The 20,999-nt window shown below is 37.8% G+C and overlaps 1 protein-coding gene across 8 annotated transcripts in view; it reads left to right on the plus strand.

Moving 5' to 3' along the window:
• NBEA (neurobeachin) overlaps window positions 1-20,999 on the plus strand; it is a 662,791-nt gene that overhangs the window by 588,998 nt on the left and 52,794 nt on the right. For all 8 annotated transcript variants that reach the window (XM_019736455.3, XM_074330023.2, XM_074330024.2 and 5 more), the window contains one exon: window positions 10,134-10,286. In XM_019736455.3, coding sequence (XP_019592014.2) covers window positions 10,134-10,286 — 153 coding nt within the window. The remainder of the gene's footprint in view (window positions 1-10,133; window positions 10,287-20,999) is intronic.

Here is a 20,999-nt window from a genome sequence, read left to right on the forward strand (position 1 = left end):
ATTCCCGCAATGGTAATTCACTCCCACAACAGAGTGTGAGTGCCTCCTCCCCAGGCTCCTTGTCATTAGTATAGTAAACAGCCTGGTGTTGCTAATCTGGTGAGTAAAACCGGAGTTGTCTTTGTTTGGGCTTGTATTTCATGAACCAGGAGTGAAGTTGAGCATTTCTTATTTATTGAACTGTAAACTTCCTCATATGTTTTGCCCATTTTTCAGTTGAGTCATATGTCTTTCCTTATTGATTTGAAAAAGATCTTTGAAATTGCAGCAAGTTGATTTGCAAGTATGGTTTCTCAGTCTTTCAGCTTTCCTCTATCAGTATATTTCAGTTATGCTTTTGTTGCTGTTATGCTGTCCAAATGTATCAGTCTTTCCGTTTAGAGCGTCAGAATTTTAGGGTCCTCGTTAAGGGCATGTTAAAAGCTTTTTGCTAATACTGGTTGTACCTTGAGATTTTCTAAATTCATATTTAAATATACTGATTAAAATGTACAGTATTTTTTCCCTCTAAAATAATACCTGATTTAGCAGGGAAGAATATGTTACCAAGAGTAATGATAGTTTTGCTAAAACCTAAGCTTTTGATTTTTTTTTATCCCTAAGCTATAAAAATAAAGCATGTATATAAAGTAAAAAAATGTTTTCCATTTCTGAAGAAAAGTATCTCTGCAATATCTACTGACTTAGTGAGTTAATCATATAAGAGAGAACTAGAACCGAGTAGATGGCTTTATTCTGTCTCTCTGTATTAGTGTCAGTCTCTTCCTGTGGTAATGAGTACCAGCTGAGCAGAAGAGTGCTGGTGAAGTGACCTGTCAGGAGAGAAGTCTCCTGAGTTAAGTCAGACCAGTTAGTTTTTACTGTATATTATTTTATTTCCCTCCTCTAGCATAGTCTTGGTAACAGCGACATTCCACTGGCTGCAGTTCTTACACTAATTTTCCTTAATGCCTTCAGAAGTTGTTATATTACTTTTGAATAGCTATGTAGATGTCAGAAAAGGTAGCTGCGACAAAATGTCATTAAGGTGACATAGTGTAAATTAATACAGTTAATGGAGGTGCTCACCACTGACTCAGTGACCCATTATGAGCTCTTGTGGAATTAACGAATGCCAGGACATCAATCTTTTGGAAAAAGGGAAGAAAAGAGATGGCAGCTTTAAAACCTTGCAGTGAATTATATTCGGAAAGTGAAAACGTCTGGGTTGGTTTTGATTTCACTTGGAAGCCATAAAATTGTATGTTCTCTCAGCAAAACATATTAAACTGAAATGTCAGATTTGATGCAATAGGTATACAATTATGATAGCGTTAATAGTGGTCTTCTATCATTGTAAGACAGACTTTCAAGTCCAATTTCTCAGCAGCTTGAACTTGTCATAAGCTTGTAAATTAGAAATTGTGTTTGAGGATATTTTCTTCTTATTGATGGAACACATATAATACTATTAACTGTACCATGGGGTTTTAGTATAGCTGTTAAAATAAACTAGAAATCAAATTTACAGATACAAAGTGCCTGTTTTAATATTCATCTCGCCATTTCTTTAATAATATTTGGTGTCTTTCTGCACCATTTTTCATTTAGGAAAATGTAAACTACTTCGACCCTTTCCTTAAAGAGAAGCTGATTAACAGAAATCTATCAATGGGAAGAGAGTAAGCAGAAGAGCTATTTTAAGTAAGCAAGCTGGTGCCTAACGTGCCTCTGTAGGGGCACACTTACAAGTCATAACAGTAGAATTCATTCCTTTTGGAATAATCCTCCGTAGTTTTCAAGCATGCTTTTTTCCTGGTTGTTTGCTGCAGTCCTCAGAACAGTCCTGTGACTGTCATTATCCCTAATCTGTAAAGGAGGTTCTCAGCTATTAAGTCACTTGCCTACATTGACATAGCAGGTAAAGAAGAAGCCAGAACTAGCACTGAAGGCTATTGACTTACGTCAGTGCTTTAGCCATTGGCAGGTATGCTGCTTTCATCATTCAGCATGATCATATGGTCATATCCAGCCACTTGAAATGTTTGGAGTAATTGGAGTCATTTATTAATAAGTAAAAAACCACCCCAAAATTTAGTGGCTTAAAAAAAAAATTTTTTTTTTCTCAGTATTCTATAATCAGTCTAGGGTTCGTCAGGTGCAGTTTGTCTTTGATTCATGTCAGTTCAACTGGGGTGGCCCATCGGGTCTGGGAGATTCAAGATGATTTCATTCGCATGTCTGGTGCCTTAGCAAGGATGGCTGGAACCGCAGGGGACTGGCTGGTCTTCTCTCCCTTTCCAGGAAGATTACCACACTTTTTTTTATGGGGGCTCGATACCAAAAGGATCGCAAAATGGGAACGGCAAAGCCACTTAATGCCTAGGCTTGAAAGTCACAGTGTGTCACCTCCACCGCATTCTTTTGGTCAAGGCAGGTCACAGGCTCAGACCAAATTGAGGGAGATGAGAAGTGGACTCCACTTCCTGATGAGATGAGCAGCAGAGTCATATTTCAAAAGGACATGGAGGTGGAAAGGACTGTTTCGGACATCTTAGGAAACAGTCTACTCAAGTCCTCTCTGTGGTCCCAGTTCACATTCCTCCTACATGCAAAATATGCTCAACTCCTTCCCCACAGAGCTCGTCTCGTTATTTTACCGGCTCAAAGTCTAGCATCTCATGATCTATATCAAGTCCAGGTACAGATCAGGTGCAGAATTTCCTAATTTAGAGACCTGGGAACAAAAAACGCTAGTTGTCTGTCCTGTGTACATTCAGCACACAGATAAGACAGAACCAGGTGAACCTCAACAGACACTGTGTTCAAACAAAGGGGAACTATGGGAGGTACATAGCAGTCACTGAGTAGCTTTCTCCACATGCATCCTGGCCGTAGAAAGTTGGGGCCAAGGCCTTCTTAAACTTAAAAAATGTGTGGGCTTTCAGTGAACTATTAAAATTTTAAATTTAATCATAAACTAATAAATTATAGTTCATGATTGGAAAAAACTCATGTCCACAAATCCTTTTCAGACAGGATCCTCTCTACTTCAGGCTGTGAGTTAGGATGCTGTTTATAAAGTTCCTAAGATTCTCCAAATCCCTTTGTGTAGCTGAGTGGCTCTACAAACCACTACCTTAAAGTTTGCAGAGCGTTTATAAAGAGACCTACAGGCCTACTCTTTACCCCGTGGCCATATTTTACTTATAGCACCTTAGTCAGTCTTTGTCCCAAACCCATCCTTAGTTCAAGAATCTGACAGGCCCTTATATTTCTCTAAATACTGCTTCAAAACTGAAGTTTCTTCCTTAGTTCATAACACTTTATCCATATATCATTAAAAAAAAAAAAAAAAACAGTGGTCACTTTGAGCATTCTGCCTGGAAATCTCCTTAACCGGAAGCACAGGTTCATTAGATACTTTATCTATCTTTGAAATTATGGTACAAACAAGTCTTGTTCATTTCCCACCACTCTGGAACACAAGTTGCCTTTCCCGTGCTTCTGAGAGCAACTTCCTTACAGATCATCCAGACTCCACCAACAGTCTCCTCACCCCACTTCCAGCCTCTGCCTACTGCCGAGTCCTATAGCTAATACCACGTGTTTTCAGTTTTTATTACTTCAGCACTCCACTTCCAGGCACTCATTTCTGTTTCAGCTAACTACTGCTGTATAACAAAATCACCCAAAACTTGGTCTTAATACGACGGCAACTATTTATTTGTTGACAATCATGCAATTGGAATTAAGGCTCATTAGGGACTACTCATCTCTCCTACACAGTGGTCCTGGAGTGGCTTGGCTGGGCCAGGGAAGCCAGGATGGCTTTGCTGTGTGTTTTGTGCCTCATCTGAGCTGGCTGGAACAGCAAGGGACTCTTTGCATGGTCTTCCTGGCAAGGTCGCCACACCATTTTATGTGGCTGCTGGCTTCTAAGGGGGCGAACACAGAAGCTGCAAGGCCCCTTAAATCTTAGGCTTCTCTGGAAATCCTGCAGTGTCACTTTGTCACCATCCAGTGTGTTGAAATAAGTCGGCCCACATTCAAAGAGGGGGGAATAGACTCCACCCCCCCATGGGAGCAGTGGTGAAGTAGAAATGCCTAAGGGGCACGTGGCATGGGAGGGGTTGTTACAGGGATCTTTGAAGAACTCTACAAGCTACTAATTTAAAACAATTTTAAGTTCTACTTTGGTTTACACCATCCAATTCAATCTGTGCCTTCGGACAAAACCAAAATCTGAAGTACAAATAGTTTATAAAAATATATCCAATTAGCCTATGTAACATATAAGTCTGTCTATATAGGTGATAAAAATACTTTAATCATCTGAAAAGTCTACACAGGTATTCATTCAAACACAATTATCCAAAGTGACAAAATTTTTTACTGATCACAGATGTAATTCAGTACTGGGTAAACTCAGCCATAATATTTTTGATCTGCATCTAAAAATATATATATATATATAGAGAGAGAGAGAGAGAATATATATATGTATATGTGTGTGTGTATGTATATAAATAGAGTGAATAGCTTCTAAAATGTATTTTATGTAAAGCTGTGAAATTGTTTTACACACATAACCCTCATTCAATCCTCACATCTACACTGAGTTAGATGCTATCATCCTCACAGTTTTGCATACCAACAAGAAGCTGGTTTCTTTTTCAAGTGGTTAAGAAACTTGCCCAGTATAGCAAGAAGTCAGGATTTAAATTCAGATCTCTCTGATTCCAGTGCACATAAAGTAGCACTTCCCGGAAAGAAGAAGGGGCGATCTCACAACTGCCTGCCCACCCACCTCCCCCTTAACTACAACTAACAGGCAGCCCTGAGGTAATTCTGCTTTAACTAATATATTTTGCAAACCACAGCCTTCAATATTTTTTAATCACTATTTCATGCCTGAAATTCAGGATATGATAAATATATAGCAATGATGGATTCATTTTTCATTCCACAAATATATATTGCATACCTGTTATATGGCAGGCACCATTCTTAGCAAGGGAGTGGCAAGCAAAGGAGGAAATAGACAAGACCCCTTCGTCACGGTATAGCCCTTAACAGTGGGGCACGGAAGCATAAGTAAATGAACGGAGAAAATAATAACCGCTATGCAGAAAATTCAAACAAAACGAAGTCAAAGAGAGTGACCGGCTTGCTGCTTTAAAAGGCGAAATAGAGAATGTAAGAGCCGGGACCCTGGATTTCAAGTGTTTAGGTTTGATTTCTGGCTTTACCACCTACACATGCAGCATAGTCGTTGGCAAATTACTTAACTTCTCTGCCTCAGTGTTCATATCTCTGAAGTGAGAAGAATGAGAATACCTATGTATGAAGTTTTTGTGAAGATTAAGAGGAATACATAAAGCACTTAGAACAAGACATAGTAAGATACAAACAAAACAGAATAAAACCTGTTATTTTAAGACTAAATGAGCAGAGGTGGCATTTCAGCTGATTCCTTGTCTTGTAGCACAGATACCGTAATTGTCACCTTCTTGGAAACAGTTGAATCTCAGAGATGAAACTCTGTTATTCATTAGGCTTATTTGTTCTAAATGAGCAAATTTTAAATAATATAATGTGAATGTAAATTCACCTTTACATCCTAACTTTTAAATTGAAAATGACATTTGAAATAAGATTTAAAACAATGAAACCGAGGCATCAGATTTGCACCCACTCTGCTGCTTCAGCGACTTCTCACAAGACTTTTGGTGATTTTTCTCACTGTTCCTTCCCCTTCAGAAAAAAAAAAACCCAAACATCCCCAGCTCAGGACTTCAAGGTTCAGGCAATTTAGTCACTTAAGTGTTTGGTCTTTTTCAGGAGTCTTGAAAATAGCTGCACTCCAGAAATTTCTTCATATTCACTTTAAAAATCTGTCTGTTTTGTGACTGTCCCCACTATTAGAAATCTGAGAGTTTGTCCACGCCTTCAATCATCCAGTCTCTCAAAGTTTACACCCGCATCTTGATCTTGGTCTCCACCCTAATTTAAGACTACATTCTGGTGATGTAAGGTGAACGGACTCTGGGTGGTGAACACACACTGTGATATATAGATGATGTATTACAGAATTGTACACCTGAAACCTATGTAGTTTTGTTGACCACTGTCACCCCAATAAATTTTAATAGTAACAATAATAATAAAAGACCACATTCTGGTGGGCCAGATGAGAACTGGAGCAGAGAAAAACGTCTCACTTAGGGGTTCCTGGTAGGGCTCTTTCTTCATGACTGGCCCCAAGTAATGCCTTCCAGAATGTTCCTGCTGAAGTGCACTTCCCCCTGCCATTCCAACTCCCAGCAGGGCAGCTGCTTCTCAGCCTTCCTGGGTTCTCCCGAGTGGGGCCCGGCTCTCAGCCCCTTCTTTCCAAAGTGCTTAAACTAAAATGAAATAGGTCTTGCTTCTCTCACTTCTGCACTTTGGGTACAGTTTTTCTGGCAACTTTAAAACGCACTTTTTCTAAATTTAAATGGAACTCTTTGACACTTTTGAGTCTTTTAACAAAACTCGCGTAGGCAAGATAACCTTTTTTTTAAACTGCAAACGTTTCCCCTCAAGAGGTACAAATTTTGTTTCTGGGAGCATCCTTCATCTTTTATTTAATAAAGTACTTTGTTGGCTCTTTTCCTGTCTTGAAGCATTCTTCCAACCATCTGCATAGCCCCCAGAAGATTTCGAGTGCTATTGAAATAACTTTATCTAAGATCTTCAGTAGTTTAATATTTAATGAGCACCTACTGCATACAAAATATACCACCAAGAGCTATAGGGAATTCAACAAAATGTAAAGCTCACAAAGTAAGGCCAAGAATCTGCTTTTGCCCAAATTGTTATTCATGTAAAATTCTAGGCTTCTTATGCCTTTGCAAATCTAATTTAATGGCATTCAGTGAAATGCTATTACAGTGGTAAGTAAGTAAATAATAACCATATATATATATATATATATATATATATATATATATATATATATATATATAAAACCCTATTCCACAGGAAAGAACGAGGAATAATATATATGAAAAACATTTGAGCACTGAGATAGTTGAAGATAAATTGAAAGTCTTTAGGCTGTTTAAAAAAAGAAAAAATATATGGGCATATATCCATGTGGGCATATATTCCTCTCTGTCCTCAGGAAAGTTTCTGTCGTCTAGTTCCAGAGAGAGGACATGAACACAAATAACTCGCAGAAAGCGGTAGGGAAACCCCTGACTTATGTGAGCCTATTACATATAAATCACCTTACACACCGAGCAGCTACATGAGCTTACATTCCTTTCCCCCTTTTAGACCATTGTGGACGCTGTTGCTATTCAGTGTCATGTAAAACAAGCAATGTGCAAACAGCAGTTCTTTATCTCTTCTACATCTTTTACTAATTTCCCATGTTTTTCCAAACGAGGGCAAGATCAAAAGAAAGTGGTATCTTTTATCTTAATGCATTAAAATAATAAGTTACTAATTATAATTTTGGTCAGCTCGGACTGCTTGCTATATTTTACCATAAACTGGGTAGCTTATAAACAACAGAAATTTATTTCTTGCAGTTTTGGAGGTTTGAAGTCCATGATCAAGGCGCCCACGTGGTCAGGTTCTGTGTCTGGTGAGAGCCTGCTTCCTGGTTGGTAGAGGGCCATACTCTGGCTGTGTCCCCACACGGCAGAGAGACGAAGCAAGCTCTCTCAGGACTCTGACAGGGCACGAACCGCATTCACAGGGCTCCGCCCTCCTGACCTAATGCTCCTAATACCATCCCATCCCATTAGGGGATAGGGTGTCAATGTGTGAATTTTAGAGGAACCGAAACATTCCATCTGTAACCATTACGTGTTTCTGATTGACTACAAATACTATGTGAGAATAGCGATGATACTTCACTGTGCCTTCTAATCAGTGACCACAAACCTTTACCAAATGGCTCCTTCAGTTCAACGTAATACACACTGTCATCCTTACCTCGCCCAGAATCTGATCTCATGATAATCCTTGCTGTTCTCATATTGCTGAAGCACCCTTAGCCTCCATTTTATCCACCAATTAAGCTGTATCATTATTTGCAAATAAGGGTGTTTATTTACCCATTCGTTTTTATTTTCGCCCTACTCAATTTCCCTTTTTGCATTCAAGTCACTGAAAATTTATATCGATTGATATTAATCTCACAGTCATTCTCCTTTTCCACAGTTCACTGTGGCTGTGATGCCTTGTACATAGTTCATCGTTAATATATATTTGCCTCTCAGTGTGACCCACCTGATTCCTTCTCTTTCGCATCCTCGGGTCCACAACTTTATTTACTCACCTCTGTTGCATATTACCCCTCCTTGATAAAGTCCCATGACATGTCCCCTTGCTCACAACAATTTGCAGTTGCCCTTCCCTCTTTCCTCCTGCCCTCTTTCTCCTCCTCCTCCTCCACGCACACACACACACACACACACACACACACGCACACTGGTCTCACCCCTCTCCAATCAGCCATTCACTTTGTCACCCAGTGTCTTGCTTTGAAATAAATTTGATCATGTCAATAACTCTTCTTTAAAATTGTTACCAATGAGATACAATCCAAATGGCCGAGCGTGGCATGAAACTTTTCTTCATCATCTGGATTCCTATACCATCTCATCCCCATCTTGATCTGTCCCCTAATACATGCTATAGTCCACCATTCTCTGTTCCTGCCATACCTTGATGTTATTCCCTGGAGGTTCCCCTGCCCCTTTCCCCTTCATCTTAGCCATGCTCTAACTCAAATGTCCCATCTGCAGTGAAGTCTCTTCTGAGTTGCCCAGAGTCCCCTGCTCTCCTGTCTGCTCCCTTGTACTTTGTACTCCTCTCCCAGCTATTACTGTTGTCTGTCATCACCATCTGTTTATACATCTTCCCCATAGACCAGACGTGAATTTACTCAAAGGTAAGGCCATGTGTTGCTCATTTTTTGTTTTCTCAGTCCCATCACAGTGCTTGGTACTCTAACTTTACTATATGAAAAAAATAACTATCAGAGAATTAGGTAATGGACTTTAGAAAGATTTCTATTTAAATGGTTTAAGTAGAAGAAAAACTGTGATTATTAAAAAGTTAAGCTCCATTTATCCAGAAAATTCATTGATGTTGATTGTGTTACACAAACAAATGTCCCTATGCCTTTCACAATATAATTTAAAGTTAATTTAACTCTCATCTTCATGTTTGAAAAGATCAGTATTTTTTCATGGCATAGATAGTGTAAATAACAACTACAGTGAGGTTTTTTTTGTTTTTACTTTCTCCAGTTGCTTTAAAAAAGGACAACAAATAAAAACTTTTAGGATCATAAAATCAGTTCATTTTGATATCAGATTTATTCTCAAGTCACATAAACCACATATCAGACATTGTGCGTCAAACTACTTTTCCTTGAATGCAGTTGTTAATGCCATACTTCTATATGAGGAATACAAGTTGTCTTCACATCCAGTTTATTAAGAACTTATTATTCAGGTGGTATCCATTAAATATTTAAAACTTATTATCACAATTTTACTAACAATTGTCACCCCAATAAATTTAATTTAAAAAAACAACTTATTATCACGTTGCATATTATCTCTTCACTGTGTTTAGAGGTGGGTATAAAAATAATTTATCTTGCCAAATTACAAAATAAAAATGAATCTCTTCATAGAAAGCATATATTGTAATTGCCAGTGTAGTCAAAAAAAAAAAAAAAAGATATCGCATGATTTTTAACCAATACTAGCAAAATCTTTTTTTTTCAATTTGAATATTTCGATAATATTTGGAAAAGTTTGCCAAACAGCAGAGACTTGTAGATTATAGCTTTACATATTTGTTTACTAATGCTATTGTTGATTCTATAACCTATTTCTCTTGACTAATTTGTGGCAAGATAAGATTGAAAACCGTATAAACAAATTATCGAGCAAGTTATTCAAGAAAAATACTTGTCTTCTCTTCCTAGACTCTTTCCCAAAACAAATTAAGAATAGAATTAAGTAATAAAATATTGGATTTAAATAAAGAAATTGTTTAATTCAATTTACAGTTGTCATAAGTGAATAGTTTTATTCAACTGATTTTTAAAGTGGTTTCATGGGCCACATTTTTGTTTTTGGCAGGAACTAATTCCAGAGTTCTATTACCTACCAGAGATGTTTGTCAACAGTAATGGCTATAATCTTGGAGTCAGAGAAGATGAAGTGGTGGTAAATGATGTTGATCTTCCCCCCTGGGCAAAAAAACCTGAAGACTTTGTACGGATCAACAGGATGGTAAGAGAGATTTTGTTTTTGCCTGAGCAGTCACCAAGAAGTCAAAATGCTCTTTTGTTTCTTTTGTTTCTAACTATTAGTAGTCTTTTGTTTCTCACTATTAAGGAACTGTCATTTCACATCTATAAATTGATTTCTATAAATTCACATCTATAAATTTCTAGGTTGAAATTTAAGGAAAAAAAAGAAATTTACTGTTGCCTTTTGACAGCGTTCTTTACTATAGAGTGGATTTTCCTTTCATGAGACCTAATAAAGGAATAGTAATTTAGTTATATTTGCTCCCTTAGGAGAAGATAATCAGATGAGCATCTGTTGACCAGTACAACATACTCTAAAATGCTTAAAAAAAAAATGCCCTTCCTTGTTTTTGTCTACTGGCTAAATCTGCACTCTTTTTTCACTCATAAATTATTCAAAACAAAATAATTGACATTTACAACATATTTGTGTATAGGAAATTATAAGTGTGAAACACACCTTACAGTGTAACATACTTGACTTTAAGAGAACACCCATCTAGAAAACATTCTTATAGAAAATGTGATTATTTTAAAAATCTGTATGACAGGTGCTTGGGCATTCAAATAAAAAAAATGTGTTCATAGAATGTTTGCATGTGGGAATTTTATAGATTTTAATATATTTTATCCATATTTAAGGAGATTTTCATCTCAATGTGGTTATGGTATATGGAAATGAACCATTTTACCAAACAACCTCTCAGATATTTGCTGAATGAATGAATTATGTAGGAGAGATTTCAGCATATTACCTAGTTTGGTCCCAACTAGTCAAATTGCATGAATCTTTCACTCAGGCAAGCAAAGTAACCAAAAATTGTTGGACCAGATTTTCTCTTGCTCATTCTGTTGAACTCAACTGACTAAACAGAAGTTTTCATGTGGGTGCTAATAATTAATAAATGCCAATAGGTATTTTGGAAAGAGTGTGACTTGGAATTTTATAATTTCCTGCTCTTGAAATGGGCTCTGCCATTTACTAGCTCCGTTGCCCCAGGTAATTAATGGAACATCTCTAGCCCTCACACTTCTCATCTGTAAAATGGGGAGGATACCTTATGAATGTTTTTAAAATATCATTATTTATCATAAAATTCATTTGTTTTTAGAAAACAATTGAATGATTTTTAGTAAATGTAGAGTTGTGTGACCATCGCCACCATCTAATCAGTTGATGAACATTTGGGTTCTTTCCACTTTGGGGCTATTATGCGTAATACTGCTATGAACATTCACATACAAATCTCTCTGTGTACATATCTAGGAGTAGAATTGCTGAGGCATATGGTAAATTTATGTTTAAATTTTTAAGAAATTGCTTAACTGTCTTGCAAAGTGACCATACCATCTTACATTTCCACTAGCAATGTATGACAGTTCTAGTTCCTCTATATCTTCACCAACACTTGTTATTGCCTGTTTTTTGTTTTTTTGTTATAGCCATTTTAGTTGGTGTGAATAATATCTCATTATAGTTTTAGTTTGCATTTCCTTGGTGACTAATGATGTTTGAGCATCTCCTCATGGGCTCCCTGGATGCTAAAAGATTTTTAGATATATTTTAATAAGATGTTAAGTTATCATTTATTATAGACACAATGTTTGTGTTCATCTCTAGCAAAAGAAGTCCATATGCCCCTAGAATTAGTAATTTTATTAATGATATGCCTAATTGAAAAAGAAAAGGCTGTTATGCTTCTGAAAAACAAATCCCCAAGGTGGCATCTTGCACAGAATTTTTTAAATGCAGGGAAAAATAACAATTATTTTGGATGATAAATCATCAAATAATATTGATGTAAACTAAACAAGCAAAACCATACACTCTTGACAAAACCTGCAGAGAAATCACAGTGCTTCATTCATCTTGTATGTTGGTAGGTAATGAAATCCAACTAAATAACCTTTTCAGACAAATAAAGTTTCTAGATTTTTATAGCTAAGTGAGAACTTTTAGAACCATTGTTATGGTGATTGTTCTAAAATGTGTTACTACTTTGTTCCCCACCCTCTTGTACAAAGGATGAAACTTCGTTTCTTTATTATCCCAAGTACCCATTATTATTCCGTGATGTGATACAACTCTATATCTAGTCTTTTTTCATTTTCTTATTTAGATGGTCAGCTATCACCAGAGTTTGCTTTAATAGTCATGCTGATTAGAATTTGTGGCTTATCATCACCTCTAGTCTACAAAAATTAGGTAATCACATTTGTCAAGGCCGAATGATAAATAAGAGTCAGTGATGTGCTGTTTGAGGCCCTAGAGGAAATGTAAACTTCGGAGCTTTGGTAAAGCTGATAATCTTCTACCTCAGGTTTCATTGGCCATTGTCTGATCAATTCCAGATTTGGGAGTTGTGTACCGAAACATGCAGTGACAGAACCTACCCTTAATAAGTGGAATGTTACTGTTACCCAATTTGCACCTCTTCTTATATATAAACAGCTATATGGCTTTAGGACACTCTCCTTACTTGCCTTGTGTGGTTACTTACAATTTTTTCTCTACTTTCCTCATTCCAAGACTTACTGCTGGCAACTGCTGCAAGGGTGGTACCCTAATCTTACTCACCGTTCCTCATGCCCCCGTGATGGTCCTGAGTCATCCCAATGGAGATGTTGTCCAAGATTAACTAATGGCCATAGGCTCAGTATAGCCTACACCATTATTGTAGGCTTATAGCCAACACCGTTACTGAGTGTTTATTCTTTGTCAGATACTGTGCTAGAGCTTCAGGTGCATTATTCTTTTAATTCTCAAAAAACTTTCTGAAATAATAATTATTCAGAAACCTAGCGAGGTAAATTCCGTTGCCAAATATCACCTCCTTACCAAAGTGGCAGTGTTCTTATTCAGTCTGGAGAATAGAGTAAGGAGTGGCTCGAGGAGCTGTGGAAGGGAGAAGGGAGAGGAGACGGGAAAGAAACATGTCTTCTCATCAGAAGCCAGGATCTTGGGGTCAGAAGAAGAAAAGAAAAGATAAGTGGGAATTGACCCAAAATAATCAGCATGTTCCAACCCCAACAGCTATGCAGACCTGACTTTCAGTGATCCTATTGATAACTCTGTCCCCAACCTGGACCCTGTAAGGCTCCCTTTCCCAGCAAGTAAAACCTGGGCTCAGAGCTGAGGAAGTCCCAGGTCTCACTGCCAGCAGGTGTGAGAGGAATGCTATCCTTCAACTCTACAAATGGAAGCAATGGCACTAGGTGACATTCTAAACTTTCTAGTAGTCACACACAGACCTAGATCAGACCTTTATCTGAATAAGGAAACTGAGACCCGGAAAGGCAAAGTGGCTTACCCAAGGTCTTGCCCTTAGTGCTTTTCCTTATCATGCCTAGCATCATCGGTTAGAACTCTGAGTGTAATGGCCCCTGGACCCACTTATCGTCTTTAAAACTTCACCCATATTTTGAATTAAATATGCCTTTGTTTACCAACTTGAGAGCCAACCACATTAGACTACTGCTATTTCTACTGCAATATGTGTTCCAAACACCAAATTATAAAGGAACTTTGGAATATAGCCTGTATGTTATTTATAACTATCTATATCCTATGCATGGATGACTTCGAGACCCCTAATTTTTACTCAGACCGACAATTCAGTTTTAATCAGTGGCACTCTGGCCTATCTCGTTATTCCTGTGATCACCATGTAAGATTTTTTTAAAATCACTTTTCCTTAGACATACCTGATTCTCACCAAATGGTTTCAAATCATTTGGGTTTTTAAGAGAATCCCAGAGTATTCATTGAAAGGTGAAAGATACAGCCTGAAAAATGATTATCATACTGTAAAGACAATAATTTACTCCTAATACTAACACCTCTTACTTCTTATATCTTGTCTCCCTAACAGCTTAAGTGCTACTGAGCAAACGTCAAGGCAAAATCCAGTGCTTCTTTAAAATAAATCTTACTCTTTAGTACCACTGTAACTACATATTCATCAAGGCAGTGCGTACAACGTCCCAGGAACTATAAGGATTGCATATAATATGGTGAAATAACTGTTCTTCAGAGATTTGCTCTCACATATTCAAAAGATTTAAATTTGATAACTTACTAAACTATAAGAGACAAAATACTTTTGCATTTCTGGAAATGTCATAAAAGATTTTCAGAAATGAATAGTACATTTTTATTATAAGTAATAAGTTCCAACTTATGTTCATGAGGAAATGAAAGAAGCAAGGCACTGGGGTTTTTCTCTCTTCTAAACCAAATTCCTGTTATCTTATAGGCATTAATGAATTTAGTAAGACTTGGGAACGGAAGCTTTACTCCATGGAGTGAAAGGCTTTACACAAAAGTCTGCATATTTGGGAAAATCAAACTGCACGGTCCTGGTTCTCTGCTGCACCAGTTTGCAATGGCAGGTTAAATCGATCGTATGCAGGAAACGCCTAGCTACCTCGTTAAGTGACTTGAGAAGTGTTCCTTCTTTCTGCTTCTTGGCCTGAGTTTTCCTTGAAGGGACTCCACAAAATTCAAAGGGAAGATTCTACATCTATAGCAGCATTTTTGGTTGCATCAGAATTAAAGCTAAAGACAGAGCCAAATCACTGCCTCTGGGAACAGCCTTAAGCATCAGAGCTATCAAAAGACACCTTGCAAAATGTAGCTGTGTCTCTGCAGCGGCTCTCCTGTCTCAGTGTCGCCTGCACTGAGTTGCCCTTCACAGCACGCTGTTTGTAGTTTCCTTTGCTCCAACCTGTGGTCATTTTTCCCGTCATACTGATGGGAAATGATCAAACTGATACCACGCAGATATCATGTAGACATCTGTGTTAAAACTAGAAAATTCAACCAATTATCTATATGTTTTCTTTTTTTTTTTTTGCTTTAGAAATATTTATTTGATGAATATTTCTCTAATATGCAAAGCCCAGGTGGTAATGTAAAATACAGAAGTGTTTGAATTTTCCATCAATTTTCCATGAATTCCATGAACACTACATCCATTTTTTTTATATTATTTTATAACATTATAAAAGTTTCTTTATACTGGCTGGATAGTTCATGTAAGATTTAGTTCTTATCAAACGGGTTTAGAGAAAATGTGCTCTAGTATATTTATAACTTGGACTAGGATTATCTTCAGTTATTTGAAGAAGTTCTTCGTAATGAGCATAAAGTATAAAATGAAAGTGTCATATATCCCAAAGAAATGGCATTCACAGTGGTAAGACAGCCTGCATCTCTTTGTGTGGATTAGTACTCTGTGTCCATGAGCATTCCCTCCTCCTTTTTTCAAATTGTCATTAAGACATTCAAATTAAAGCAGACAAAAATAATATTATAAAAAGGAATGGTATCATTGATTATAAACGATCAGTTTAATTATCTCATGCCAGCAATTGAAAAGGCATTTGATGCATTTGTAGAAGTCTTTACATGAATACAACCTCATTTCTTTTTCTAATTTTTAAGAATAAAACACTACTTTCATTTATAATGATGTATTTCCTTTAGTTTACTGGTTTTTGAATTATAGGCAATAATGTATGTAATTAGTTAGAGTTGTTTATATTTTCTAGTTACAGTGACAAGGATTGTGTTTCACTGAAGAAATTCCAAAATTCACTGTGAAATTCCAAATTTTGTGTAATCAGAAAACCTGGAAAAGTGACACAGACTCTTTTAGTAGACATTCCAATAAATTCTAAATGCACTGAGTTCATGCATCAAGAATTGGTTTAATTTATCCACACCAAGCCAGGCTGATTACGGCCAACTCACTCATGAAACATTAATAAAGCACTGTGTTCAGCTCTAACGTGATTATAATCTGACCTCCTCACACAGGACAGAAATAGAAAGTCTCTCTGATAACATTACCCTAATGCTGGGTTCATCAATCATAACGTGCCCTTTTTTAAAACTTGTTTTATAAAAAGGCCTTTCACGGATGTGCCCTGATAATCTCCCGCAGCCTCAGCCCCACGGACTCCCGGTGCTGCTGGCCCGGGGCTGGACTGTCTGCAGAGGTGGAGAGAGCAGCGTGAACGGGGTGTTGCTTCTACTCTGTTACATTCTGTATAAGGTTTTCATATTTTCAAGAAAACATCTCTTTTGTGATAGGTAAAAATTTGCATTGGTGTCATATTAAAAAGCACCTTGCTCAAAGAAAGAATTTTACGCAAATAGCAGAACCTCAGAATTGTTGAAAGTCTTTCGCAGGGACTTAAAATATTGAGATGGATATCTTGTGTGTGAGTGCTGCTCTGCCACCTGTTAGCATGACACCTGGGACAAACAAGGCACCCTTTTCCGTTGGCGTGTCAGTGACTTCCTTATCTCTGACAAGGGGGATTTGTTCGTGACATAAACCTTTACTGAGAGCCAGTTCTGAGTAAGGCATGATGGAAAACACAAGGACATGGATCCTACTCGGAAGCGAGGGTAAAGTAGAGAAATTCCATCATTTATCCCACTCGTGAAAGGCCCGTAGCATACGTCGTACTGCTCTGGGCTCTGGAAACACAGACACGAGCAGCCCAGTGAGTGGCCTACAAGAGCTCACACTCTAGTCTGGGGCACAGATACAGTAAAGGCTGAGAGGTGCTGTCATCGTACAGTCCACGGATCCTTGGTGAGCATTCCAGGCTCTGTGTATGTGTGTGCAGTACACACGTACTCACTGAGCTTACAGACAAAGCTCAGTGGGAGACAGACAAAATGAAGGAATAAGTAAAATATCTAGTGTGCTGAAAGGTGAGCAATGCCATGGACAAAGAAGTGTTAATAGTTCCAGGTAAAGGGACCAGGAATGCAGGGTGGGTGGTAGTGTCCCCTCGTGGTGAAGGTGGGACTTGAACTAAGTCCTGAAGGATATGAGTGACCAGGTGGCTCAGGGAAAGACCACTGCAGGCGGAGGGAGCAACTGGCATGGACGGGCTTGGCAGGAATCCAGTGGGGACGGGTGGAGAGGGCACAGGGCACATGGGGAGGAGAGGACTGAGCGGTAAGGAGCCAGATGGCGGAAGGCCTGAAGGCCATTGAAAGCACTTGGCATTTTCACTCTGAGTGAAATGCAGTCATCACAGGGCTGGGGGCCGGAGAGTGCCACGATCTTACTACTTTTGTTTTCTTTTTAAAATACATTATTGAGATATAACTCACGCATACAATACAACACACCCATTTTAAGTGTACAATTCAATGAGTTTTACTCTAGTCACAGATATATGCAACCATCACCACCATCAATTGTAGGACATTTTCATCATGAGTAAGAGAAACTCGCATACCCTTTAGCACCGCTCTGCCTCCCAGCCCGGGGCAGCCAGTAATCTACTTTCTGTTTCTATAGATTTACCCATTCCGAGAGTTCACATAAATAGGAATCATATACTATGTGGCCTTTGTGATTGGTTTCCTTCACTTAGCATGGTGTTCTCAAGGTTCATCCATGTAGTAGCATGTATCAGAACTTCATTCCTTTTCGTGGCTGAATAATATTCCACTGTCTGCATAGAGCACATTTTGTTTATCAGTTCATCAGTTGAACTACTATTTAGCTGCTTTTTGAACTACTTTTTGGCTATTATGAATACTGAATATTCCGTGTTCATTATTATAGAATTATAATATTATGGTTATTATCATAATTACTATTATATAACATTTCTTCTATGAACATTCACGGACAAGTTTTGTTTGAATGCCTATTTTCAGTTCCTTTGGGCATACACCTACAGTGTTGCGAATGACAGGGTACGATGGGCATATCTGTTAGGAAGCTTTGTGAGAGATAATGGTGACTTGGACCAGGGTGGTAACAACGAAGGCAATAAGAAATTAATGGATTCTTGATGTATTTCAATGTTAGAGCCAAAATTTTCCTTCTACAACTTCCTAGCAGTAACCATTTGCACTTACCTTTCTCTAGTCTAGAGACAGGTAAGGGAAGGGGACAGGTGTGCAGAGTGGTGATGGCTGGAGCAGCAGGGATAACTCCACTACATTTTAGTAATTTCTGCTGGGAACATGGTGGGGCTGGGGCTTTAGTGCCCATTGTCCACTTTAAGTTCTAGCAGAAATTCCAGCATCAGGAAAAGCAAAAGTCAACGCATTTATCTTCCACTAGATTGTGATCTTTTTGAGGATATGGAATGGTTACTCACCTGTATATCCTCCAAAGCTAGTGTCTGATGTATGGTAGGTGGTCAATAATTTGGAGCTGGAGAGAGAGTAGACTATGTTCACTTTGCTTATTTGCATTTCAGTGAGACATGCTTCTGGAGAAATTCGTCTTGTTTATCGCATTCTCCCTGTGGCCTAGAGCACTGCCTGGCCCATGACCCATGCTCCATGTTGAATGAATGAGTGAATGAATAAATGATGAATAAATGTTTGTTCCCTCTGTTTGAAATTTTCTTACCCCAGATGTTCTTACAGTTCACTTCCTCATTATAGTTCTTAATTGTCACAAAGTCCAGAAAGCCTTCTCTGACCACTTCCTGTAAGTCAGCAGTCCTCTCCCGATCCATACATACTCCTTAGTGTTCTTTCCTGCCTTTTTCTTTTCCTTAGCGTTTATCACCTTCTTACATGCTCTGTATATTGCTAATTATCTTGGATTTTGTTGGTCTTCCCCCCCACAACAATGTAAACTCTCTGGCAGGGATTTTGGTTTCTTTTATTCATTGCTGTGATTAAGGATCTAGAATAGTGTCTGGCACTTAGCGGGCTGTCAGTCAACATTTGTTGAATGAATAAATGAGCTTTTTTCCCCCACCTTACACCCTCACTTCTTCACATTTCTTTTCTTCCTTCCTCTTGCTTAATCAACCAATAAATATATATTAAAAACTTACTATTTAATGCCATGTTAGGAGCTATGAGAAATGCAAAAGAAGCAATAGACATATATGGTCCCTATCTTCCAACCGCTTATATTCTAATTGAGGATACAGTATTGCAAGTTTGAAACTAATTGGTAGATCCCGTTCCTTTACATAGCACTTTACATTTATATGTAACTTGATTTTCACAAGTAAATTCATATACATTGTCTTACTACTTAAGCAGAAGGGTACTAACTATGTGTCATGGAAATTCATAGAATAAGTCATAGAGTATGAGCTGGAGAATTCAGGAAACAAACATTGGACTAGAATTAGAAGGGTGGATATGACATGAAAAAGAAGCAGGAGGATAAAATGCTTTCATTTTAAAGAGAAAAGAGCAACAAAGCCTCAAAGGTTGTACCAGCTGCTACATGTCTAGGGCCGTGAATTGTCTGTGCTCCTGGAGCCAATGTTATACTGTGTGTCAAGAAGTCCTAAGGAATGGTGGGAGGGTAGGATCAATGTTTGAAAGGCCAAAGGGATCAGGTCAAGTTTGCACTGAATGTGTGATGCTAAGAGGAACCTTGGAGGATTGAAAATAGAGGATGACAATAGGAGCATGATGGTTTCACAGGTCTGTTCCAGCCGCAGGGTGCAAGTTGGGTGAGATGAGAGAAAGACGTGGAAGTCTCTTACAGTAGCCATGTAGAAAGCAGTGAGAGCTACGGCTAGGATGGTGCTTGTGGGAATGGAACTAGCCCTCTATATAATACATCCAGTAAACAGTCAAGTAATAGGATCATTTAAGCCCTCCTCGCAAATGAATAGTTAAAACAACTATGTTGTCCTTATTTAAAGTAGTTGAATGTTTCACTGGGTAATAGCAACAACTTCAATTTAGTCATGAAGAGAAGCTAGTATAGATCCTACAGCAGTTGCACTATAATTTTCTGATTGTCACCTTGAATATATTCAACTCTATTTAGAGATTTTTTTCAATATCAGAAGCACATTTTTGAGGCAATAAGAAAAAGGGCTGGGAAGTATTTTCACTCTAGTGTGGAAGAGGAGCTAGGAAATTCAGTATTCTTAAATAAAATCATTCAGGAGAAATAAATGCTCTCTCCTCACAGTTTATTCCACTAGCCTAGTTTCCTTTTCTCTAAGTTTTAGAGATGCTTTATCCTAAACCTGCTAAAGAAAGAATTCGCTACCATCTAATACCCAAGCGACATTATGGAAATTAGAATTAGGTAACTATTGTCCATCTAAGAGATATCCGCTCTGTTTTAAATCTCACTTTATTTCCTTCCTTTCAGATCCCCAGGGTCAAGTTATGGATTGGGAATTGGTTTATGTATGCTTAAAGCAATTGCTTCTGCTTTTAGATATGCAAGTAGAGGGATATGCAAGCTCTTAAGACCATTATAACCCTAATAGCTTAGTGATCAAGTATTTCTTTATATTCTTCAATTGTAAGTATTTGCAATAAAACCTTATTTCAAAATCCAAAATGGGGTTGTGCATGAAAACATTGTTCTGAAAGAATAAGCAGATAGTGTGTATTTATAATAGTAACATATTAATACAGTTTAGAGGACAGTTAAGTCTCAGGCCTCAGCTTTAGATAGGATTTTATGCTTTAATTATGTGATATCTAAAATTCAATTCTTAGATATACATTTGATTTAGAACCAGATTTAGTTTTTAAATGTTTTAAATGGATTTTCTTTTATTTCTGCAGTGACTAGCAAGACAGGCAATCTATACGACTTTATCTGTTTAATCTACTCCCTTATTGCTTCCTTGTCATTTAGTGAAATAATTCCCAAAAGAAAAATACCTGAGGCAAAATTATTTAATGACAATTGTTTATTGGTTAACT

This window comes from Rhinolophus sinicus, chromosome 16 (assembly GCF_057876585.1).
Source record: "Rhinolophus sinicus isolate RSI-liver-muscle chromosome 16, RSI-T2T, whole genome shotgun sequence".
Lineage (NCBI taxonomy): Eukaryota > Metazoa > Chordata > Mammalia > Chiroptera > Rhinolophidae > Rhinolophus > Rhinolophus sinicus.